General features: G+C 35.2%; 1 protein-coding gene across 1 annotated transcript in view; it reads left to right on the top strand.

Moving 5' to 3' along the window:
* Window positions 1-27,155, top strand: part of CNTLN (centlein) — a 177,768-nt gene that overhangs the window by 39,988 nt on the left and 110,625 nt on the right. Inside the window, exons 5-8 of the mRNA XM_039730006.1 lie at window positions 2,061-2,195; window positions 2,777-2,956; window positions 9,232-9,365; window positions 18,893-19,052. Coding sequence (XP_039585940.1) covers window positions 2,061-2,195; window positions 2,777-2,956; window positions 9,232-9,365; window positions 18,893-19,052 — 609 coding nt within the window. The remainder of the gene's footprint in view (window positions 1-2,060; window positions 2,196-2,776; window positions 2,957-9,231; window positions 9,366-18,892; window positions 19,053-27,155) is intronic.

Genomic DNA, 27,155 nt, shown 5'->3' with positions numbered 1-27,155 from the left:
CTTCTGTTTTTTTTCCGTTCTTTATAAGCATGTGAAATAAGCAGATAGAGGAGTAAAGTTCAATTCATTTAGAGGTAAAGATAAGAGGATGCAAATTGGTAACTCAGAAAAATGCTTTCAAACATAACGGGATTTTTTTTCCATGCAAGTGTAACTCACCTAGATAATGTTTCACTAGTGCTGCAGTAGGTGACTTCGTAGACTACTCAGGTGAGTTTTCTGCTTAATAATTGATGTGGTATATTTGCTTTTTGATTGGTTTAAAGTGTTAAGTTACAGTTCAGTTGTAGACATAAGTAGTTAGTGTGCACGTCTGATTGAGGATAACCTGTCTGACTTTAGTGAGTATTCACAGTAAGTAGTTTATTTCAGTTGAAAACTTAATTTCAGTAATACAGAAAAAACATTTGGAATAGCTAGTTGCACTTTTGTACCATTCTGTCTTTATTAATTCTCCAAATTGCTGGAAAGCATCCCGTTTAAGACGGAACCCAAATATCTCTGATTTCACTTCACCTTCCCAGTTTCTGCCCAGTGTATAATGAAACTCAGTATTAGTATGATGTACCTGTGTACTCAGAAATTAGATGCCTTTAAAGAGCTGGAGCTTTTATAAAAAATATGTGTGTGAATTTTTAGCTCAGAGCCAAGAGTCTGTTTCAGATAGGTGAGATTTTTAATGATGTTTTAAGGGTGTCTCCAAGTACAGACTTTTGTTTTGATAAATGTTAAGCAAGTAGTAATGAGCTAGAAGGAAGACTCGAAGGAGCTGCTTACTCCAATTCCATGAGGACCTGTGGAGTGGGAGGGTAACAGACAAAATCACTGATGCTTTCCATTGTAATGTGGATACATACTTTTTTAAAGATTCATCTAAATAATTTCTGCCAGCAACAGTTTATTACTTTAAGTGTAATAATATATCCAAAGAACAAATGTTTTGTCTTTTGAATGGTAAAGTGCAACTTCAAATGTACTGTTTTGCCTGGTTTTGCTCAGCATGTTTTCATTCTTTTTTTTATGTCTGACATACTTATGACCCAGATGTAAGCTTTAGACACTGAAAACTCTCACATCATCAGATGTATTGTAGAATAATCTAGAGGATTATTGTCTTGTTGATGATTTTTTATGTTTCTGTACATACTTCATTTTAGGTTGTGTATTAAAAGCAAAGCAGTTATACTTCAGTACTGACATGAAAGTTTTATCAGTTTTGTACCGCAGTTATGGTGTCACTGCTAGGAAAATATTATAGATTAAAGCCCTTTTGATTTATAAAGAGATGGGACAAAACAGAATGTGGAATTAAAGCAGACTCCTGGAGAAAAACACAGGGTTCTAATAGGCACTGAAGAGTGAGGGTGTTTAATGCAAGTGTCATGAGAATCAAATGAAATCATTGCAGAAACTTGAAGTTCTTCCCTTATTGCAGTGAAATTTTTCTGTATGTGGGTGAACTAACCCATAGGATGTGATGAGCAATGTTGTGTTATTTTCCTTGAGCTGCAAATTCAGCCAGACTTAATTATCTTTAAAAGTATTTTTTATCATAATCATTTTGGTAGCCTCACTCAATAGTCATTTCTGTTTACTGTGACAAGTTCTGAAAATTCTGCAGAATTTTGAATTCAGCTCTGGCTTGATTTTTTGTTATGCTATAAGTGCAAGCTAAACAGTACTCTAATGCATGTACTTGTTTTAATCCATAAACACAGGTACAACTTCTGTAAACTTCTGTTTTTGCATAAGCTTCACTGAGTAATTTCCATTCAGTTCTGCATTTATAGGCTTCTTTGTTCAGTAGTAGCAGCGTATTTGGTTCCTCATTTGCATTACTGTATCTTATAGTCATTCAGTTTTGAGTATGATTAAAGTACTAATGGAATTAAAATAATGCTATAAAAACTGCATATGTCAGATAGTTACATTTCATAGGCTTAAAACACAGAACATGCATGGTCTTTTGCACTTGCTTTTTTGTCTATGAACAGGTTTCCTTTTTTTGGTTTGGTGGTGGTTTTTTTTGGGTTTTTTTTTTGTGGGGGGGTGTTTAATAGAGGCTCACAGGACAGCAGCAGGAGATAAACAGCTTAATGCAGAGAAAAAATGCTGTGGATGAGGAAAATACCCGTTTGAAGAATGAATTCGGTTACTTGAACCGGAAATTTAAAGATAAAAGCCAAGAACTTAAGGTATATTGACTTGTACATAGTTTCATAAGGCTGTATCTTTGAAGTAGTTCTTTAAGCAGTGTCAGCCTTTGTGGCACAGAAAGTGACAAGCTTGGAGAAAAAATTGCCTTAGGCCTTGCTATACCTTACTGTTTTCTCACATGCTAACTGAGAAAGATGCTTTAAAGCCAAGAATCCAAGCTTTATAACTTTCAGATAAATAGTTAATGATGGAAATGGAGCAAAGAAAGTAGAAGTGTGAAGATGTGGCTTCTTGTAATTAGATTCTGATGGGACTGGCATTATTAATTGATAAAGCTGAGGTCTGGGAGGATCTGTCTGTGTGGGTCTCAAAAATAGCTGGGGACAGCATCAAAGGCAGCTTGATCAATTAATGGGCTCTTTGCAAATGTGTACTCATCAAAGCTGTCATCCAGCTAAAAAATATGACCCTTCCACCTGCATGAAAGAGGCCAATAAAAGTGCACAGGTGACCTTGGCCATCAAATATAGAAGCTGCTGTGAGGGTAAAACTGCACAGTTTATATTTGCTGATTAGTTCTCACTTTTTGTTTATCGGCCCTTGTGGTACTGTTCTACAGGACACTGAGGAGTGTGCACAGAAGAAGGAAGAGCAAAACAGACTGGTTATAAAAAACCTGGAGGAGGAAAATAAGGGATTAAATATATGCTGTGCTGACCTGCTAAGTGACCTGGAGAAACTGAGGAAGCAGGAGACACAATGGAAAAAAGAAAAATCTGGCAGTGATACCAGAATAAAGGTACGAAGTGGAACAGACTCCTGGATGTTATTTGAAATTAACTTCTCCAGACATTTCACTACAAGTTATTTTCTTTAAATAGCAAGTTATATATTCAAATCTACCAGTGGGGACTTGCATTCATTTACATTCTATCACTTAAGACCCACAGCTTTTTAAAAATTGATGCTGCAAAGCAGGAATCTGACTTCAAATACTCATCTTAAAATGTAATCATTAAAAAATAAAAGATGCTGTTCTTTGAGATTATATATATTTATATATATATATATATATACATATATGTGTGTGTGAAATAATAAAAAATTAAAAAGTGTTACCACAATTTTTTTCTTGATTTGTAATTTACTTACCTATAATCTTGTTGCAGTAGCCTTGATCTTTGTTGTTTTGGAAGAACATGTAGTTCCAAATAAATTGTGCCCTAGTCTCCAAACGTCTCTATTCTATGAGGGGTCTTATTATTGCTTATAATGTATTAAAAAGTTTTTTTTTCATAGTTTATGATAAAGCAAAAAAGAAAATAACCGAATACGTGGTACAGAGTCTTTTCTTTTTTATATAAACCATACTTTTTCTCGTTTCTTGGTGGAAATTGGCTAGTGTTTTTTAAATTCCTCCAAGAAATGAGCCACAAACATGGCTAATCTTAGTTCAACAGCTGCTTATATACACATTTAGGTGGTGGATTCTTTTTGTTTGCATGATGAATGTATTCTTGCAATGCTGTGTTCTTTTGCATTATCAAAGTACATTCATTGCAATAACTATCTAATTAACACCTCACACAGAAATGCCCTTTTTTTCCCATGCTAGCAATTTTTGGGTTGTTGTGGTGATAGAAACTCTTTTGAAAGAGCTTAATTCAGATCTCTTAGCATGGGAAGTAAAGTTCTTGCAGATTGACTTCTTCTGACTGGCTGTGATGAAAGGATTATGGAGTTCCTAGGGTAAGAAATGATTTGTTGATTATTGGGAGAGAAAAATTATTAAGTGCCAAACTGAAAAATAATTAAGTTGTGAAATGTAGTGCTTATAATATTGGACAAGTTGTTGAAAATCTGTTACCTGTCCTTTCAATTAGCACAGTCAGAATAACTTCTCTGTCTCTTCCTGGTTGATGGGGCGTGCTGATGAATGTAAGAGGTGGGTGATTGTAGGGATGGGAATTAGTGGTGTTGGTATTTCAAAGGGGTGTTTAAAGGCATGTTAGGTTGTTGTCCAGAGTGTGAAAGAGAGTACTTCTGGGGATGGGTGTTGCCTGAGACAGCCAGGGAGGTCACAGAGTTGGATTTGCTCTTTACAAACTAGGAAGAACTTGTTAAGTTAATAGTCATTTTCAGTCTTGGCTATAATGACTATGAAGTTGTCAAGACCTTGAGTGAGTGATGGAAGGAAAGTTGTGCTATACAGCCCTGGAGTTAAGAAGCAGAGTCTTCAGATGTTCAGGGAACTGGTAGGTGGAATCGTGTGAGAAGCAGTTTTGAAGGGTAAAGAGCTCAAGAAAAACTATAACTTCTTTAAAGACAGCTTTCTCCAAGCCCAAGTATGGTCCACTTTGGAGAAAAAGTAGTTGTCTCAACAGATCAGCTTGGCTAAACGGATCTCACCACTAGTGCTGGCTGCAGATGGAAGACAGTATTCAGGAAGTGGAAACAGTGAAAGCTGTAGAGGGGGAGTTCAGAAACATTGTCTAGACACTGAAGGGTGGTGTTAACGTATGTGCAGTTGAGAGTTGCAAATAATGACTGATACAACCAGAATTTCTTGGAACTGCTTTATCAGTGAACAAGGAAAAAGGGGACCTGCTTCTGAAATTGAATGATGAATTAATTACAAAAGTTAATAGATACAGCAGAGTACTTAATATTGTCTTTGCCTCAGTCTTCTCCAAGGTGTCCCCAAAAGTTCGTACCAAGAGACAGACTGCAGTATGAAGCACTGAGAGTGGATGTGTTGGAAGATATCTGAGAGAACTTGATTGGTACACATCCATTGGGACTGCCTGAAATTAACTGCATCCAGGGGTGCTGAGAGTGTTGGCTGCTTCTCACCCTTCATTTTGGGAGTTGAATCGGCATCTTTTTGTACATATTTTTCAGTAATAGACATGGCATTTAACAGTCTTAAAGATCTGTTGTAAACAGATGTTATCCATGTTAGTCTCCTCCATCTGAAAGAATAAAAAGAATCCTTATCAAAATATGCTAGCCCAACATTGCTTCTAAAATGTGTATTAGATATTAGAAATATGTGATCTAAATCACAGATTGCTTCTTAGGAAAAGTGGTCACCTGTAAAAGTGAAGTGTTAGCCTTTTCTTTTTTCTTTTTTCCTTTTCAGTCTTTAAACCATTTTTATTCAAGAAAAGTAACACTTCTCATTTTTAAAGACTGATTGTTGTTGTAATCTGTGATAACCAGGTATAAAATTCAACTTCTTCGAATTGAGAGAAAGGAAAAGCTGCTATGGGTAGTTTGTCCTTTTAAAGAACATTTCTTTAACGTTTTGTCATGTTAGCTGAAATCAGTGTGAGACAGGTTAATAGGAGAATACCTGATAAGGTGGCTAAAAGGCTGTGTTTTATTGTTTTTCTTTTCTGTATGTACCTTCATATAAATAATGTATAGTGTACAGAAAGTTACAAAGTCTTTGTTTTCTGCCTAAAGTAGTTCTTGAGAACTTTTTGTGCTTCTTTTGTGATTCCCAGAGCTTATGTATGAGCTTTCTATATGTCTTGAAAGTGAACAAATGAAAAAGTCGTCAGTCAGCTAGCTGTCTCCCATTTAAAAATCAGTTATTTGAGTTATTTGGTTGTTCTTTAGGTGGAGGTTACCTAAATTATTGTTTAGTATCAAGATGAATATATTTTCCCCCAAACTCAATTCACAGAAGGCTTTATATGTAGATGAAAAAATGTCAGGCTAGCAGATTTTAAGTAGAGGTGAAGTAAAAGATAGTGGAATTGCTTACTGGTGGGTTGGTTGGTTGTTTTTATTAATTCCTAGTTAGCACAGTACTTTTTGAAGTTTCTGAAGTCTGAAGGTTGGAACTTCCAAAGAAACAGCCATCTCTCTCAAGAGGAGCCTGGGTTTTTATTTTCACTGAAAAATGAGAGTTTTATTGAGATGGGACCTTGAAAAATTACTCTCACTTCTGTCATAATATATAATAGGAAAAAACATGAAAACAAAGCTACTGTCTTTGAAAGCGACTTTCAAAGTGTTTGAAGGTACAAATAACAAAACGGTGGTGTTAATTCATAGTGACTCCATAATGGGCATAACTGTACTTCCTCATGCCTTGGTTTTCTTATGCTTTTCATGTCTGAAGTTCCTTTAAATTGACCTTTTCTTGCTGTCTTGCACTGTGTCCTTTATAAATATGGATTTTTGCTCTTGTATAACTGAATTATTCGATGTTTTGACTAACTGTTTCAAGTAGCATTTTTTTTAATAGGCTTTAAAAGCTTGAATCTTAAACACTCCATTGAAATTAACTGTAATTTAAAAACCCAGATTAGGAATATTTGTGCTAGGTAAATTTTCACAAATTTACATAGCATGTTTACACAATTAATGTTTTTGGCTACTGTATTAACAAGAAGGGAATATGTTAAATTCCATATGATCTTAAAAATGCAGATACTCAGAAATTGAGTGTAAAATATTATAGATTATTTCATGGTCAAAAATATGTTGTTGATTAAAAACTCAACATGAACCTGCCATGTGCATTTGCTGCCCAGAAATCTGTGTAATGGGCTGCATTGGAAGAGATGTGTCAGCAGGTTAAAGGAGGTGATTTTCTCCCTCTACTGTGCCCTTGTGAGACCCCACCAGGAGTGCCCTGTATATTTCTGGTGCTCCCAACATGAGGTATTCCCATGATATCCCTAGACCAAGTCTGTAGGAGGGCTATGAGGCAACTGGACAACCTTCCCTACAAAGACAAGTTGAGCAAGTTGTGGCTGTCCAGGAAGAGAAAGTTGCGTGGAGACCTCATAGCAACCTTCCAGGATGTGACCAGGGCCTACAGGGAAACCAGAGTGGGACGCTTTGTCAGGAACTGAGGTAATAGGACAAGGAGGTGTGGTTACAAATTGAAAGAGGGGAAATTTAGGTTAGAGATTAGGAAGAAATTCTTTACTATGAGGATGAGGAGACACTGGAACAGGTTGCCCACGGAGTGGGCAGATCCTTGCAGTGTTCAAATCCAGGTTGGATAAGGCCTTGAGCAGCCTGACTTAGAAGGGAGAGCTCCCTGCCCATAGCAGGGAAGTTAGATGACCTTTGAGATCCTTCCTAACCCAAACCATTCTATGATTCTATTTTAGGTTTCAGTATTCAGCTGAACTTATTTCAGTATCTAAGGTATTTGTATAACAAGTTTTTTCTTGCCATTTTTTCATGTTTTACTCTTTCAGTAATGCTTCCAAAAACTTTGAGTTTCCAAAATACATTCAGAAGGTTGAGCTGATTAATTTCTTACTTGAAACCAAAAGCTGGAGTTAAATATGTCACAAATGAAGTATTCAAACATACTTTTTTCCTAATTTTAAAATCTGCCATTGGATAACTTCTGAAGTTTTAATTATGGCAAAATAATGTGTTACATATTCTTTGTATTGTACTCTGCAATGGATGATGGGAACTTAAAGCATTGGTAATGTTAGATTTTTTTCATCTCTTCCATGGAAAACCATGGTATTAGAAATAGGCAAATAGAACTTATTCACAGAATATATGAACTATTACAATTTTTGTTCACATATTCAATACCTTTGGCTGCAGAGGAAAAAAATACTGAGGAGAAAACCTGCAGTTACGTGTCTGCAAGTTATAAATACCTTATTACACTTAATTTATGTGGTGATAGTGAACACATTAGGAATGAATTCCTATAATTTTGAATTTTTTTCATTATTCAAGGAAAAATTAAGTGTTTCTACCTAGCCTTTGGCATTGAATGGGTACACCTGGTATGTAGCTTGATATATGTCAAGAAACAAATTTATTTCCTACGTCATTCACTTGTGAATTTTGCTATTTCTGTACATCAATGTTACTGTTATTAACAGGACATGATCGTTTTTATACAATTTCTAGGAATTTGATTGTAGTAAACTTCTGATTCATCTAAATACCTATAAGACATTTTTATCCAATTTTAAGGAATTTAATTTATTTAGAATTTAATTATTCACTTTTCAGTTATAGAAATATTTAGATAACCTCAGTATTTGAGACATCATTGCTGAAAGGGAAAAGTGTGCATTTTCTTATTTCTTTAAGTCTGTATGTAAATGGAAAACTAATATACTTTTGGCAGTAGATTAGGATATTCTAAGAGGAGACTTTTATTTTAAATTATTAATGAATCATGAAATATTTGCCTTACTGAGAACAAGTGATTGCATCTGTGAGTAGCAAAATACCAAAGCAGGTCTAAGGCTGTTGCCACCATCTGAAATTTTGTTCTTGATATTGCTGTAATATTTATATTTCCATTCTTGCATCAAAAAAACTCTGGGGAGAAAAGTCATACAAAGCTTGATAAGGACTGATGTGCTCTTCTTAGGGAACTCCAGCAAGGTTTTGTGTAGACATTGAAGTCTTGTTTGAGTAAGCTGCCTTGCTGCTGTGTTTCCTAGATAGACCTTTGCAGTTTGCTGACTAACTTCTGCTGTAGGGATTATGGTAAAAGGCAGACCCTTGCTTGTTTGCATTGTTTTCAGTGAGCACTTTCAGAAATTTTCTGGTATGCTGTTTCTTTCCCTGAAGAAATTATTCCTTGCGCTAAATAGTGCAAAATAAGAACAGATTTAACAAGCAGTCTCAAAAATTAATCTGTAGCAATAATTCTTTGTTCGTATACATGATATTGTGAATTTTTGTGAGAGGTTAAAACAATGAATGCATAGCTGGTTTTTTTAAGGAACTTCTACATAGAAAACAAAGTTTAATCAGTTTAGTTGTTAAATAGGGAATTACTGTTTTGTAAAGGTTTGATTCAGGTTCCTCCCACATCCAGCAACTGAGTTAAGGAAAACTTCTTAAAGAAAAGGTGGCCACGTAAAGTTTGAAATACACCTTTTTTCCTGGTATTTCACATTTTTTGTACATGCACATATACCTACCTGTATGTATTTGCTTAGACTTCAGTAAATGTATGCATGTATGTATGGGCACATCCATATATCTGTATACATAGATAACTTGCATAGCAGATTTTAATTATTTCTTCTTAATGCATTTCAGTTGCTTTCTTTGCAGAATTTGGAAACTAATTTAGCAGAGACAAGAGAACAAATAAAAAGTTTGCACTGTATATGCAGTAACTTGTCATCTCAGGTAGATGTGAAACAGGAAGAACGTTTCCAAAAGGATTGTGATGTGGTCGGAGCTGAGTAAGTATTTCATAATAACTTTTAGTCTGAATCCTCTCAAAAAGGCTATTGTTCCAGTTAGAAAGCCTTACGTGCATTGAAGATACTTTTGTGCAACAGTGTGTTTTACAATTCTGTTCACAAGATACAAGGCTTTTGGAAGTCTGCCAGTTTATGTAGATACATTTTGATGTATCTTCTGATACATTTTGACTCTTGTATATCTTACCTGTTTTTCAGTAATGACAGATTTAAGAAATTATACTTCTATAATTTGCATTGTGTCAGAGAACTACCAATCTCGACTGAAAGTAACTAAGTAACAATATGATTAGTGACATGAACATTAATTAGAGAGGCTAAACACCCTAAACCTGAAAAAGCTTTAAGCCTGAGTGTAACTTTTTACTTAGAGTAAAATCTGACAAGTCAGCAAAAGTCTACATAGGCCTGTGCTAAAGGTTTAAAGTGCAGTGATTTCAGTTTAATCTTAGTTCTCACACACTATTTCTTTACACTGAACCTGTAAGATTAGTGCTGCATTATTTGTGTCTTGGAAAAGAACTAAAGGACAGAATGTATTATATGAATTGAAAAGACTACTGAATTCCCCAGAATTAAGGTAATGTCAGAAGATAATTGGTAACTCTATGTCAATTGTCAGGAAATTGGCAATGTTTTACTTCTTATTTTCAGGGGCATAAACACTGTTTCATTGCTATGTTAGATTAATAATATTCCCTTCAATATTCTTTAAATGGTGAACTGCAGTTAGGGAGTAGAAATCATTGGTATGGATACTCTTTACTTTCCAAGCACAAATATTCTGTAGGGAGTCAATTTCTAAGTATTTTTTTTCAAAAAAACAAAAACCAAGAAATATTTTTTTTTATGCATCTGAACTAAATTGTCATCTTGAACTCTTGTCATGTTGAAATCTCTACAAGAAAGATGATGCCTTTACAAAAAAAATTATTTTCATGTTTAAAAGAAATAATACCAATTGGGTTTAAAAAAGTCAAAAACATGTGTAAGCTTATTGGGAGATTGTATTGAAAGAGACAGTCAATGGAATTTGTGAAATTCAGCAATGGACTAATAGAATTTATCTCCTGAAATTATTCTCAGAAAAATATATATGTGTGAGGACTGGGGACAGCAAAGAAAGCATTTTAGAGTCAGGTAATCAAGTTTGCAAAGTTGCTGCTTGCTGGTTTCAGCTTCAGATATTGCAGTCTGACTTGGCCAAAACTTTGAACTTCACATTTCTCAAAATGAATTCTTTGATATTCTTTGCAGAACAACCTCTTAGAATTTAGCACAAACACCTCATTAAAACATGGAAATAAAATAAAGACATTTTTGAACATAAGATCTGAACATGAGGTAATAAAGAGATGAAGACTAAATCTATTTTAAAGTGAAGTCTTCTATGTTTTTCCATATAACCAATGCTCTAGATTTATGGGAAACTATTTGGTAAATCAGTCATATGGGGGATTTTGTGTGCTGTAATGTTTTCCTTCCTAGATGCTTAGTGGTAATGCAATAAGTAGTAGTATTTTTGGATATCACTACTATGTGAGTTATGTTTCACATGTCTGTATCTCTATGTTTGATCAGTATCATAATTTGTTGTCTGCTAATCTTTCTCAATGAACTTCAGCTACAAATTTATTGTTGAAATTTCTGTTATGAAGAAAGAAGGCTTAAGCTTATATTATGTAAAATTCACAATTTTAGTAGTTTGCAATACTTACTAAGAATTGCAAATATTCTGTACTTTCACAGTATAGAATACTGAAATTTCTCCTTATCTTCTGAGATGTCAGTATGTAGAGAAAATTACTTTTCTGTTATTTCTCATTTTAAAAATGCGTCAAAATTAAGCAAGTCTTTGTAAAAGGAAGACAAAGTCCTATTTAAATTAAAGTAACTCCTCAGTTAAAGGAAAAAATCTGAGGAGAAAATGTAGTCTTTCCATCTTCCCATCTTCCTAGGCCAAAATCTTGCAACTGTTTTGACTTAATGATTAAAGCACTTAATTTTTCCTATTTATGATAATGCTGTTGGGGTTTTTTTTTTAATCCATCTAAAATTTAGTCTTAATGAAAGTGTCAATTGAATGCTTGGCTGTCATTTGGTGCTGGCAGAAAATTCCACAAATAGTGTGGAAAATACCCCATCCTCCTTAGTATCTTCACTTTCCCATCATCAATTTCAAGCTTCAGAGCTGAAAAAGACAGTCTGGCTTGCAAATGTTCTCTGTTCTCCCCAGTGCCCTGTCTCACTGTTTACTGCCTTCCTACTTCCTCCACCCTCTCATTCTGTGAAAACAGAGCAGGAACACAATGGAAATTATTAGAAACAAGCTCTAGAAGAAGAAAGAAAGGCAACTGGCTTCCTTCATTTGGTGTATTTTTTTCAGATACAGCATAGGCAGATTCAGAAAAACTCACCTTCTGCTGATGACTTGGTAATACTGTCCGAAATTTTTACACTATGTGGTAAGTTCAATTGCAGAAGGAAGTCTTCAAGGGCATATGTACATCCTGGGCTAGTGCTCTGGTTTTTGTGCATTCACCACTTCCCATGTTGTGCATATCTGTCAGTTTGTTGGCAAGAGATTTGTTTAGTTTAACAGTAGATGTGTCTGTAGACAACAAGAGAATTGTTTTCTTCAGGAAATTAGCAGAGATCAAACTTTGAAGGAATACTCCAGTGCAACTCTGGTTCTACAGAAAAACAAGGTGGTTTTGAAAATACTGCCATATGCCAGGAAAAGTCTGCTACATACTTTTGAGGTGTGGAAGATAAATTTTCTAGGACCAGTGACCGAACAGTATTTACAGGACACATCCTGTATAGTGAATGTCTTTAAGAAGCCATTACCGTTCTTTTTTTGGCTTAGTTTTTGCAAAGCACTCTTCACCTGGCTGGGTTTCATTTCAAACTTCTGAATTATGTGTGACATGCATTTTCTTGTTATATTTTTGATGTTTTAATTTAATACAGATTTTCGGTATCTCTGGAGTCCATGTTAACCTTTCCATGTTATTGAGCTTGGTCATTTTTGCTTTAAAATTGTGCTGAGTACCAGGGTCTAGAACTTTGTGGTCTGACACAGCTCTGGTGGAGCACTGAACATCAAACTGGATAGGTTTGATTGATTCACTGAGGCTTGAGCCTTGCTGTCACAAGTATCCAGGAAATATTAAACTGTTTGCAAATATAGCAAAATCTATTATAAAATGAATTTTCATTTCTTGCCCCAATGTTTTTAGTGGAAATGTGGGCCATGACTTAATTCCTTTGATTCTTATCTAGTCCAACTCTCTCCCTGATGATTTTCCAACATTTTTTTTCTGTAATAATATTTCTATTTTTATTCTCCCACCATGTGTGCCCCCACCCTACCCACCACCCCTTCAAAGCAGTTACTATTAACTTGTGTGCTGTAAATTATGAGGCAGTCAGATATTTACTCTGGGCTTGTTTTGCTGCTCTTGGATTTTTCAGGTTAGTCTTTGCTGTGTGCTGCAAAACATTTTGTAGTATTTATGGCATTTCCATGAGAAGTCATAATTTGTAGGACCTGTCACTCTGTTGTATTTTTAAACTGCAGGTAGTGGGATTTAGAGATTTCTCGAATTACCCCAAACAATGTTGTATTCCCTTGGTAACAGGGACAGCTGAGATGTTCAAAATCCCAGTATATTCACCAGAACTGTGGTTGCGAAACAAGACTAAGAGCATCATCTGAAGTGATGTGTATGTTCTTAATTCTGTTTGTAGCACAGCGCATTCCATAGCTTGTGGAATGACAATAGCTGTTAATTTAATTTACATCTCTGGGAAGCCACAGGTTACTGTAAAACCTTTTATCAGAGCATGTAAGGCCCCTTGCCCTGCAAGGGTGGAAAGGTTTTATTTAATCTTATGTTTTAGAGATAGAAGGTAGTGTTTGTGAGCACCAAAGCTGCTCTAAGCAATAGTAGTGACTTAAATATTGTTACTGGTCGGATAAGATGTCAAATGCTTGAGTCTTGCTGCTGTGTGTTTTGTGGTGTCTTCATGTAGCATCCAACTGAATGCAAAGTCTACTAAGATTACTGTACCAACAATCTTAATTCAGGGACTGAAATAGTTTAGTAATGCTCTTCTATTTTGATGTGAGAAAGGGTGTGCTGTGAAAAAAAGTTTGATCTTTCTTGTTGCTTGAAGTCACTTTCTGTAAATTTCAGGTCACTTTCTGTAAATTTCTTCATTTCCTGTTGTATTCATTTTAAGATATGAGGTTAGAGACAGAGAGGTGGGTTTTTTTTAATTTTCAGTACTATCTGCTAAATTTTCTCTTAAAAAATTGAAAAAGCTCTCAGTGTATCATGGTGTGTTATTGTATGGGAAGTTTGGGGTGATGGAAAAAAATAGACTTAAGTGTTGCAGTTTGGGTCTTCGCCGACAGTGTTTTTTTTTTTTCAATTACTGTTGCTCATGGCAACTTTTTTATTAAAATTGTGTTTCTTTAAAGTGTAAGGTATGTTGGAACATTTTATTACCATGTGCTTATATTTATACAGGTATATGTGTGTACATGTTTACATATAATTTACATATTTTATATGTAGATGTATGTTTATTTTTATATATCTGTATGTATGTATAGATGCCTGTATATCATATATATGTGTGTGTGTATATTGGCTCGTATATGTTAAATGCCACTCATTATACTTGTTAGATTCAATTAGTAATTTTTGGTTGTTTCTTCTGTTACATGCTCACCCAAGGCAATAATTTTTCTGAGGACTTGACATCCTTATCCTGCTGCAGTGACAGGATAAAGGTGTCTGTCTGGTAGAGTGTTTATTGTTTGCTGCTTAGAGTAAGCATGTTAATAAATATTTTGAGGTTGATTTTGAATACTCTAAGCACAGGACAAGCAAATTAGTAACAGAATCACAGAGATCCCTTAGTAGCTGAAACTGGCAAACACTTCTGGAGATGGTGTAGTACGCTTCTCCAGTAGATCCAGCCCTCTGCTCCAGCAGTATCAGCTACAGCATGCTGCCCAGTATAGTGTCCAATTTGAGTATGTCCAAGAATGGAGACTCTGCAGCCTTTCTGAGAAGGCTCTTCCACTGTTTGGCCTCTTTCAATGAATAAAAATATTTTTATTATGTTTAGCTTAGGAATTTCATCTGTTTTTAATTGGTGCTTATTACCTCTTTTCCTGTCACTGAGCACCACTTACAAGAGTCCATCTGCGTCTTCCTTCTAGATTGCCATCAGGTATTTACAGATGTTAATAGTTCAGTTGTCACTGAACTTTCCCTTCTCCAGGCTGAGCAGACCCAGCTTTCCTACCCTCTCCAGGTATTCTATGCTGCTCTCTATGCAGCAGATGCTGCAATACTTAAATAATCTTGTGGCCCTTCATTGGCTCTCTCCAGCCATCTCCATGTTTCTCTTGTACTGGGGAGCCCAGAACCAGACACAGCACCAAGATGTGCCTTAAAACTTCTGACTAAGGGGGAAGTATCCCCTCCCTTGCCCTGCTGGCAGGAGTATCCTCTCCAAAGCTCAGAATGTCATTGGCATTTGGCACAAGGCCACATTGCTATCTGATGACCATACAGGTGTCCACCAGGATTCCCATGGCATTTTCTGATAAGGTGCTTTCCATCTTGTCTGTTCCCAGACTGCTTTTACACAGGATTTTTATCCCCCAGGTGCAGTAATTTGCACTTGTCTTTGTTGAAATTCAGGAGGTTCCTGTCCAGCCTTTTGTCTGGTCATAAAGGTCCCTCTCAATGACAGCCAAACATGTGTTGTGCAATCCCCCTGTTTTGTGGCGTCAGCATAGTTGTGGTGTTGCATTCTGTCTCATTGTCTGGGTCATTAATGAAGATGTGGGAAAGTGGTGGCCCTAATTTAGCCCCTAGGCTACTCCTTTAGTGCTCAGCCTTGAGCTGGATTTTTCGTCATTGATTACAACTCTTCAAACCCAGTAGTTCTGCCAGTTCAAGGGGACTTTACTGTCCATTTATCTAACCTCTACCTCATCAGTCATGTCTATTGCATTTTCTGGGACACTATGTCAAGAGTCTTACTGCAGTCAAAAAGAACATCCGGTGCTCACCCCTTATTCAATAAGATAGGAATTCCCTCAGAGAAGGCTGCCAGGCCAGCTGGCTAGAGCATGGTGCTAATAACATCAAGGTTGTGGGTTCAGTTCCTGCATGAGCCACTTACTTAGAAGTTGTACTTGATGATCATTGTGGTCCCTTTTCAACTCGGAATATTCTATGGATCTGTAAATACTTACTTCCCCCTATGACTCCCAGTGATCATCTTCTCCACTACATGGTCCATCACCTTCCCAAGGACCAAGATGTAGTTGACTGCTCTACCTTCCCAGAACCTTCTTTTTAAACATAGGCCTTCCTAAAGAATCTGTATCCATGCATGTAAATGCTTCAGTCATGTGAGTTGTCCCACCTTGTCTCTGTTATCCTAGTGAGTCCAGCAGGTGCAGACAGATGTCTCATTCCTCCTGTTGTCTTCCATGAAGATGTGCTGTGTCCATTTGAACAACAGCTTCAGATAGGCACCCAGTTGAGCTAATTTCCCAGTGTTTGGAAAATCACACTGTAAAAGGCCAGATTCTGCAAAGAAGACAGAGGAGTCTTGGGTTTTTGGAAGACACAGCCTCCTTTATCCTAAACCCCTGACTACATGTTGCTCCCCTCCTCCTTTCCGCATTGGGTGAGGTTCTAGGAAGATACAGCCTTCCTGAATCACCTACTACATTCCCCCTGTAAGATGTATCCCGTTCACCTCCGTTTTGCATTGCGTGGCAGTGAAAATAAGCTTTAAGCCCACCCTGGCTGGAGAAGTTAATATTCGTAAGTCTAGTAAGGCTGCACATTTTTCTCTGAAGTTCAGCATGCACTTGGTTCTGCAACAAACTAGAGTTGCTTGATATTCATGAAAACCCCCACACCCATTTCTCCAGAACTTCACTGGTTCTTTCCGAATGAGTTGTTTGTGAAGACATTATCACCCATTTCTCCCCTCAGCAGAAAGACTCTTACGAATCTCCCTCATACTGTCCGCACTCCGTTATTTATGTGCATAAAGTGAACATCCTCCCTGAACATTCTGCTGCTCATCACAAGATCTTTTCCATCCGTATCTACCTGTTTGCTTTTGCCTGGCAGTTCAGGCCACAGCTTCCTCAGTTGCCATTTCATTGGCATCTTTGATCCCTTCTTTTCCTAATTTAAAACTCCCCTAATTGATTTGGCTCATCTGTTATCAAAGCACTTGTTTATGTGTATTTGTTTGTATTGCACATTGGTACTGAATAGTGCCTGGCAAAGGTTAGCATAAGTTCAATATTGGTCTGTAAAAGTGAAAAAAAGAAGGCTCCCCATTGATTTACAATGTAAAAATAGGGTCTCATTCACTAAAGACAAAAGCAAGTTAAAGTCCAAGTATGAATAAATAAAGTTTGATTTCTAAAATGTAATGGAACTGTGGCTGAATTTTCTTATACTGAAAAACTTTGAATTTAACATAAACAAACATGTTCATGTGTTCTGACTGTGCTGTGGTTCTTGTGTCATTGCAAGATTTAGTTTCCCCCTCCCACCGCCTCCCCTTAAGAATATAACTGGAAGTCTGATAAAGTCAACAAAAAAGATTCCCATTGACCTTAATACACTTTGTGGGCAGACCATTAGAGAACACATAATACTGCATTCTCGGGTGACAGACACAGATAACTGCATTGATGTTTGCATACAAATTAAAAAGTGGCAATATAGCAGTCTGGTCTTGAGGATTCAACATTATCCCATGTTTTTCCCTTCCACAAAAAAATGAAGATTTGATTGGAGAACCTGTGCAAAATTAATATAATCTGTGTTTCAACTGCAGTGAAAAGATGTGGTATTTTCTATTATATACATGCAGTCAGGGAAATTAAACAAGAGCTTGTTTGGAAGCCTGTTCTAGAGCTGTCAGAAAGCACTAGTGTATCACTTGTCTGTAGTTCTGCTGCTATTCTTCTGAACAGAATTAAATCAGTACATATGCAATACGTTCTGCAGTTGCACTTCCCTACATGAGGAGTCTTTAGTGTATGTCTACCTTTGTTAACTTTGGGGAACTGCTTTACAATTCATTCAGAGCAGCAGGACTTAGTGTTGAGTCCTAGTAAGCATGGTTAGTGTGTCCTTAAGTGTTATCCTTTGTTGCTCTCTTAAGAGGCTTTCTAAAATGGTACTTTTTTACAAAAGAAAACTGACTGTTGTACTGCACATGTAGTTTAAATTCTTATATAATTATTCAGATGTATCTGTATTGAATAATCATTCAGTCACAAACTCTAATTAGTGGCAGGGGTTTTAAGAAAAACCTTTGTGAACTTCCCTTAAAATTGTTTATTTGTTGTTCTGTTTTCCCTGGAAGAAAACAGTGAAGTTGTTATTGCTGCTTACCTTTTATACATTAATCTTTACCTAGATATCTCCAGAAGCATTAGAAAAAATGCAATGATAACTCCTGTTCATGATAATTCCAGTCACAGAAATACTACAATTGTGTTACAGGATAAAAAGACGGTTCTTTGAGGAAGTAAGGAGGAAAATTAGTTGGGGTGGTAAATATATGTTTTGGTATCTCTGCGTAATACTAGTTTGAAATGTGCTTGTGAATTAAAAGGGAAATAAGTAGAAAATACATAAGCAGGGATTAATAGAGTAATCTGTACTTTCAATATGTGCTGCAGAAAATATTCAAAGTATTAATCATTGTTTATAGTAAACACAGTAAGTGTTACTGTGCTTTGATCTTAATTTAGAAAGTCCATCAGTAGTACAGTGAAATTATTTAGAAAGCTGATTATACTAGATCTATCCTATGGTTGCATTACAACACCATTCCTCTTATTGTCTTTATAGGTCTTTTATTATGTTATATGATATGCACCAAAGGTTTTGCTTACTTTGTTTATGGTTGTTGCAGTATGCCTTACCTGCAGACAAAAAGTAATTTATCAGCAAACATATTCATGTGTCTAGGAAGTAGATGCACGTCAGAAAAAAAGGTTGCTTCACACATACTCTGCAAGTTCAGGAAAAAGTTTTATCTTTTTCTGATTGTTCTAGGTTAAAAAATCTGACAATTTATTTACAATTGATGTGTTCTGTGTATTTTACATTTTGACACTTGCTGCTAAAGTTAACTGAATGTTGATTAGAAAAAGATGAAGTAGTGAAAATTGATTTATTTTAGAGCAGCTAAAGCATTACAAGAAAATAGAAAGGCATTCCATTTTGAAAGTTAACTGTTTTTTAGATATTTCTCAAAAGTGTATAGTAAGTATTTTGTATCTACCTTGTAGTGTTTGTAAGGCAATTGACAGAAAAATAAATGAAGATAGGAAGCTCATTATCTACAATAGAATTATTTGCATACGATTTTTTAACAGAGGTCATTGTTCTTTTTCTTAATTTCTATTTATTGCTTGTTTTGCACAGGAAGGAGTTAGAGGAGCTACAGAATCTTTACAGACAAAACACTGAAGATAGAACACAGCAGGCTGAGCTGATAAAGCAGCTAGAGGCTCTCAATGCTGATACACAAGAAGCACTGCAAGCCCAAGAATATGCTCACACAGCTAAAACAACATATCAAAAAGTATGTTATTCTGCTTTATGCTCATAGGGTTCATTTTCATATCCCTATGTACAATATCAATGCACAGAGTAATCAAAGCTCTTTGTAGTGTTGCATTTTTTAGACCTCTGTTATTCTCTGTTATTGCCAAAATAAAATTGAGTGTCTGAGTTTTTTGGCCTGATTGTGTACCAGCATACATGGCCCCTTGCATACATTGAATTGATCAGCCTTGAAAATTAAGATTTCATTGCATGTGAAGAAAAGTAGGATTGAATTGCCAAGCATATGAGTTTCTTTATCTGATTTGGTGTTAATTATGTTTTTCTTCTTCCTCTTCTGTAGGACTGGAACTTTCAATTACTAAATTCTCCAAATTGATTTTCATAGTTCAGGGGACAATATTCTTTTCACTAAAGTATTTGTGTGAATCACAAAGAATATTAGTGGTCTAAGACACAAAAACTTGCTGTATAAAAATTAACTGGAAAAATTGTTGCTATAATATATTTTGAAATGATTAACTAGTTCACAAAGTTGGAACAATACATGTATTTGCAGAAGACTTATATTATTGGTGAATGTCAGGGAAAATCTTCACTCATGATCTGTCAAACACTCGCTACTCAGAACTTCTTTCAGGTTTATGAACTTATGATATGTTTTTCAGTCTCTAAGAAATATAAGAAACATGTTTGCTTCCTTTTTAGAAAAATTAAGAAGGAAGAAGGCAAGGAAGAATTGGTATAAACAACTTTCACATGCCTTCTACTATCTTGGAACTGCATTCTGAAGTTGTATATTGCCAGTGCTTTTTCTCAAAAATTTTTTCTTCCCTTTGTCATCTTACTTAAGAGTGTACAGATTGTAATAAAATTGTGGAGCTAGATCTGGGTCAAACCAGAATCAGTACTGGGTTTCCGAAGATGTGTTTGTTTAGTGTTCATAGCTTGTATTGCCCAGCACGTTCTTGTCTACTTCACACTGTACTATGTGATGTGGTTTGCTAAGGTAATTTGAAATTGTGTGAAATGCCAGCATAAAGAACTGTTTCATATAAAAAAGAGTGGAAAAAACCCCAAACACCCTAGAAAACTAAGCAGTTTATTTTTCTGTAGTGATGATACAGTGATGATACAATGATGATATTAAATAATTTCTGCATTGCAGTGGTAGCTCAGTCAAGCTGCAGGTAGACCTTCTGTCAAAGTTGTTCAGATCATGTCCAAGGCAAGAGGAATTTATCTGTCTAGGGTGTCAGGAGTTGCTAGTTTATTTCCCATTCTCTAGTCAGTGCTTCTGAAGGTGTTAAATGAATCATTTGAGTCACTCAAAAAAAAAAAAAAAGAAAAGGGAAGACGTGTCTTCACTGGTGACTATAAAACCATATTCCTCCAGAAAAGTTCTACAGCAGTACAACATGAAAGAAAATAAAACTGGATTTTCATGACACTGTTCTAAAGCATGAAAAAACTTTTTATAATGGTAGCTTTACCTTGCACAGTGGAGATTTTGCCAGTATTTCTTCAGTATGGGAAAGAGTTTGACCTGTCCTGTGAAAAATAGTTGCTTAAGTAATATGTAAAATTGATACTTATATTAATATAGCTATAGGGTCAAGCCACTTTTAATCTCGGCTTAGTTCAGTGTTTAGGATTGTTTCAGCAGGCTGGTTCACAGTTCTTAGTCAGTCTAGGCAGGACTTAAAACTTCTGCCTATCTTATAACAAGAGTATTGTGGTTTAGAAGGTAAGCCCTAAATTTTGATAGCTGCCAAATAGTCCCAGTTTACAAAAGACTCTAAAATTTTCTGGAGATGTTGAATTCAATATTTTTTAACGTGGAGCAGTATGCTCTCTTAAACTAGCAAAAGCCAACTCATACGTGCTAAAAAATTATTTTTATGGAACTGCTAAATTGTCTTTTTGTAAAATATCAAACCCGAAAAAAATATGGAAAAATGAGAGAAAAACAGTGAAAAAAGGAGTAAGTGACGCTCCTGAGTCACAGCGGAATAGAGCTAATGTTTGTGGCAAGTTGAGTTAAGAGAACTTTGGAAGGGGAAAGGAATTAATTTATTGTGGCAACCCTATTCTGTATTTCTGATCAGAGCTGTATGAAACAACCAATTGTAATTGTGTCAAGCAATGTGGATTTTTCAAATATGCAGTCCTACCGAAGTCACAGCAGGCTTTTGAAAAACTCATAATCTATAGAAATAATATAAATGTCTATTTCTTTTCTTCAATGAGGGAGGCACAAACAATTGCAGACAAATCTGTGTTCTGTTTGTCTTCCCTGCATTATTAATATGCAGTCTGCAACAGCTAGATAAGGATGTGTCAGCTGTTCCATAAATAAAGTCACAAAGGAATATTTTCCTACTTCTTCAAATGGCATTGAGCCTATCAGCATGTACATCCAATGATATATTGTCCCTTACAGCAAGATCAATGACCTCTCTGTTAGTGGTCAGATAGGCACTATGTGCTGTAGCTCAAGCAGTATGGTTGGGTCACATATTCAAAGTTCATGTTAACAGGGTGCCATTGAGAAAAACAGGTTTTTGTGCTGATGTTGATGTGTAGTATGAAACAGGAGACTGAAAAAAGAAAAAGTATTTCTGATAAATCTGAGATATTAAATTTGCTTTGAATTATGTGAAAATTTATTGACAACCACAAATTTTCAAGTCTAGCTGTAGTGAGCAGCATGTAAAGATCTGTAACCTGTTTTATCAAGTTGGGTTGACTTCACATACCTTTTTTCTCCAAGTACAAATTTTAAAATGCTGTGTTTTACAATAACTCCTTTACATTAGAGCTTTTATGGAAATAAATTGATGTCTATTTCATATTGCAGCTGTAGTTCATATTCTCAAGGATAGAGAATATTTTTCTAAAATGTGTAGCATCTGCTTTAGTGGTCCCAAATGCTCTGGGGACTTCATTCCTATGCTGGATTTAATGAGACTCAATAGATTTGTCCTCATCAACAATTTCAAGGTGGAGAGATTTCAATCAATACTAGGGATAATAAGACAAGAAGAGATTCTGAAGTACTTCACCAGTTTATCACAGTTTTCTAAAATTTACAGTTTAAGGCCTTTGTTTTTATAATGCTTTACTTTTGCTTATCTGTTGTGGCCTTTAGGATCCATGTTAATCATACTGATTAAAAGTTGTTCAGTGGAAGGCCTTTTCATGGAGTGGAAATAACATTATCATTCAACAGGAAATTATCATTTATGTCCTGGAACTCAGCTCTTAGATAGAGAATACCATGAATAGTGGTAGTGTGCATGTCTGTGGATGAAGAAAAGCATTCTGTAGTAGTCTAATTTGACTATTTAGATATAGTAATTAAAAAGCACAGTAAGAGTTTCCAGGATGAGGCATCGCAGAAATCTGCATCAAGTGCATCAGCAAGGAGATAAAAATAGGAGCATGACAGATATATTTTCAGATGTTATTTTGTACCTGCATTTGCCTTTGTAGTCCTTCTCATGGTATCCTTAAGAAGTAGATTGCTTTCCTTCAAGCCCATAAAATTGTCATCAGAACATCAAATTACTGTGTTTAGCACAATGTGGTTGTTTTACACTTCCAGTATTATTCCAGTAACTACAACAACCTTTAAGCATGGTTAAAAATAAATGTGTTTTTGTAAGTATTATTAAATTCTGACAATAAATGCTAAACCCCTACACAGATCTGTAAATGCTAGTGGTAGTGCAGGTTCCTATTCAAATTAGAATGAAAAGCCTAAGTCCTTTCACATATGATAAGGCAGGAGAGGAACTACATGTCCAGTCAATATGCTGAAGCCCACATAAGTGTATTTTCATTTTTATGTCTACATTAAGAAGGTTTTGAGGAACTCAGATCTTTAACAGATTCCCACACTTTAGTTCAAGCTCAGATACTGTTCTGTACAACTGGTAAATGTGTTAATTAAGGTAGTCTTTGTTTCTTGCATGCCAAACATCAGTACACTTGGCCACATTCTGGCAAATAGATTTTGGTATCTGATGTGCCTTTAGGGTGAAGTTGAAGAAATCCTGCATAGACTGAGTCTCTTAGGGTGATACTAAATTGTGCACTCACGGGCAATGGTTTTCATGCTTGAAGACCCCTGTACGGATATTCTTAGACCACAGACAGCAGTTCCTGTGTGTAGTGGTGTAGACTGATATCTGCAGAATATTCAATTATTTGTGAGGGGAAAAGTGACTATAAATAAAATGAAACTAAATATCATGAATGTGCTGTATGTATGTATGTATGTAGTCTGATAGTCTGTCTGGGCTGTCTCTTCACCTTCGCCCTAGAGTTTCTTCAGCTGATTTCTGCCCTTGTTCTTTTCAAATTCTCTTAAAAAGCGTGGGTTCTAACACGAATTTCTGCAATAGTGCTGTAATAATTTCCATTATTGTTTTACTTTGTCTTAATTTAGAGTAACTTTTAAAAATTTATGTCATTAGTATATGTTTGATATTACTGTATGTTTGGATTCAGAAACAGCTGGATGTGGCAATTAGTGCTATCATTTATGACATGATGACTTTAGTCAAAGGTTGAACTTGATGATCTTCAAGGTCATTTCCGGCCTTAGTGATTCTATGATTCTATTTATTTGGGTCTCTGTAATATACTTTCTTAGGGTATGGGCATTGTGATAAACATTTAATGCAGAAGAATACTTGTTTTATACACAGTCCATATAATGTGGTTACTGTTACATTTTTTAGATGGATCTTAGTGTTAGTTCCTCACCAAAAACTTTGAAGAAAGTCTACCAAATGACCCTACTCTCATACTTCAGTTGATACCATAGAAAAGTTAATGACAGTATCAACTAAATACCTTTTGGATCATGGAACTGAAAAAATATACCCTGGCTGTTAGCTGGCATTTAGTGCATAGGAGCAATCTAAATCTACTTTAAAATAAACCCTGCACACTTGTTAAGTGTTGGTAATTTGTTTCAGCTGTTTCACTCTGCAGGGATTTTTTTTCCAGTTGCACTACAATTATGGTTAACATACCAGTGATAATAGCATAGGTTGATTATTTGGGTTTACTAGGTTATTTTTTAAATTTCTCTGCTTTTCCTTTTGGTGTGACGTAAGATAATTTTGCCATCACACAAATTCAGTATATGTCAGTATTTCCTTTTCCCACCATTATCAGGCTGTGTTTTCCATTACATGTGAGTAGTTGTTACAGTTCCATCTTTTGCTTCTGGAGGTCTTGGCTTTGGTTACACATTTTTTTGCTTTCTTGATGGTATTTTGTTTTCTGTTTCAAGTAACTCTTCATTGATGTACCAAAAAAGTGTTTTCTGATGAAATCAGGTAAATCAATACAGGAAATTGTTAAGATAGCTGAGAAATATGGAATACTTTACTTTCTGTGTAATTCAGCTAAATTACTTATCCTTTCTGACTGATGAATAATGCTCATGTGTCATATAGACTAAATCTATTACAGTGTACTTATTTTTATACCTTTAATGTTTTCTCATTTGTTTTTAAGTATCTTCACCTGTAACAATTTAAGCTGCCTGTCAGAGATAGGATAGCTATAATGTGTTAAGAAATTCTCTATGTACAGTCAGTCAACAATTTTTGCAGAGCACTTGTGTGTTGCTTGCTGGTGCTTTTTTTTCCCCACTGTCAAATGTCATAAGATGTTGTAAGGAATTATTTAAAATATATTTCTATTTATTTTTATCTTATGAATAAAATTTATTTTTGCAAGTTTTCTTAGGGATTAAAAAGTTTACTGGGTAGATCTCATGTCCTATTTCCATTCAAGTGATGTATAACCATTCACATACATATAGTCAAGATTCCACTGTTTTCTTCTGTGAAGTTGGCTAGTTCTGAGATAAATTATATACATATTTTTTCTTTTCTTTTGGATATTCTATGCAATGTTATGTCTCTAGTCTTCTGATGTCTGTTTTACATCCTGTTTCTATACACCTGACTTTATTAATATTGTGCTGTGCAATTCTGAATATTTTGAAATGAGATTACTGCGATGTAATTAAATATGGTGCTTCTTCCAAGACTGGGTCATAAATGAGCATTAAACCCCAAATAATTCAATGTAAATATTAAGCATTTATTTGATCTACAAAACAGAAAAATAAAAGAAGAGGAGCCAGATGGAAACTTGGAAGCTGTTTCGGTTATCTGTGTTATTTTCTGACAGCTAATTTTAATTTTTAAATTTTCTGATGTTAAATTCCTTTAAAAATTCTGAATATTATCATCTGCTATTGAATAGTACATTGGTGTTATACTTTAAAAAGTATATGAACCATAGTTTTAAAAGATGAATTGTGTGAATACAGTTTTTACATGTAGATTTAGTTAGTTTTATATTTGAATGTTTTTTATTAGTACTGTTTTCAAAGCAGGAAAGTTTGGAAAAGTTTGTGCAAGGCAAAAGACATGCTGTTTGTCTTGTCCTGACAAATGCTGACTACCAAAAAACCCCATTAGCTGCATTAGGGGATGTGGCTGCCAACTAGGAAAAAGCATAATATTTTTGATGTGCTCCATTCATCTTACTAGGATGCTACCTTTCAGATACTATAATTATAACCACTTAAGTACTGCTAGTCATAAAACCAAGCAAATTGTCATACCAGTATGATCTAGCTAATGAGCTTATATAGTTATAGCTGGAAGTAACTGTGTCTTGATGTTCCATTCATTTGGAAGGACATTATATGGTTTTGATAAATGAACTGTTTATTTTCCTGTGAGATACTTATTTCCATAAGAAATTGGCTAATCTTGAACTTGCATTTCTAGAGAGCATTTCTAAATATAAATCTATAACTATACCTATAAATATAAATAAGATCCAGAAGGCACAAAAATTTCAATGAAAATGTTTAATGACTTGGACTCATTTGAAATATCAATCTATCTGGACTTTGAATTAGTTTTGCTTCAGAAACATGATCTCTGATCTGCCTTGGAAAAAGGCAAGAAGTAATTCACTTTGTCCTGTGTGGATTTTCAGAGCCTATGGGAGTAGAAAATGAGAAGAAGAATGAAATGATTGATTAATATTTACAAATTTCTCACAAAATGTTAGATACTTTCCCAATCTAGAAGTTGTGGTTGTTTTTCAAAGGCTTTAATTCCTAAGTGATATAAACAAATGAAAGGGAGGAAGAATTATATTATTTGAATGAAAGTGACAACACAAAGAATAAAATGAAAAGTCAGTCTTACATTCCAGGAACAAATACCCCAAATTTTGTTAACATGCAGTGTTGCTCTAGTTGAAAGACCGGAGTATGCCTCTTGGTAATGTATCATAAAGTTCATTTTTGACTGGATTTTGATGACAGCCAAATTTGCCATCACCACCCTTACTATCCAGTATAAATTTCAGAAAATAATGATTATTTTTGTTATTAAAGTTTTTTATTATTAAAGTTTTATTTCTACTATGAAATACTGATTTCTTGAGCATGTTCAGATTAATGCCTTGCTGACTATTCAACCTTTGAGACATGCTAACAGTCTGTTGACACAGTGAGGTATCTTCTTCAGATACTGAGTAGCTATGAGAATAGTACGTCACTGTTGTGTGTGTTAGAGATTCTTTCCTGGGCTTGAACTTTTTTTGTTGTTCGGATTACATTGAGTCAGGCAAAAATTGGTTTTTTAGTGTTGACTTTGTTAGCAAGAATATCTGTTTTCTTCCATTAAAGGTAAAAATGCCTTTTTTAAAATGCTGTATTCTTAATTGGTGAGAACAAATATTTACTTCGTTTTATTTGGCTATTCTGGTAATGTGTGTAATGAAATATTTCAGTCTGCTTTACAGAAAATTTATATTTACATCTTACTATGTATGCATTTGTGTTTCAGTTAGTATACCATAACTATTATCCATGTGAATAATAAATATGTAAACATATTTACTGAATTGAAGCAGTCATTTCTGCCCTGACTCCTACTTTCTGCGTGTCTGCAGACACCAAAGACAATGTCACCAAAGAGGTGTTACTGATCAAAAACCAGTAATTAACAGGCGTGTAAAGTTTCCATTTGTAACTGTAGCATTTGATATCTGTTAAATTGGACATCTG

The sequence above is a fragment of the Passer montanus genome, unplaced genomic scaffold, assembly GCF_014805655.1.
Source record: "Passer montanus isolate IOZ18808 unplaced genomic scaffold, ASM1480565v1 scaffold7, whole genome shotgun sequence".
NCBI classification, from domain to species: Eukaryota; Metazoa; Chordata; class Aves; order Passeriformes; family Passeridae; genus Passer; species Passer montanus.
Note: the sequence above shows the minus strand (reverse complement) of the source record. Positions and strands in the feature narration are given on the sequence as shown.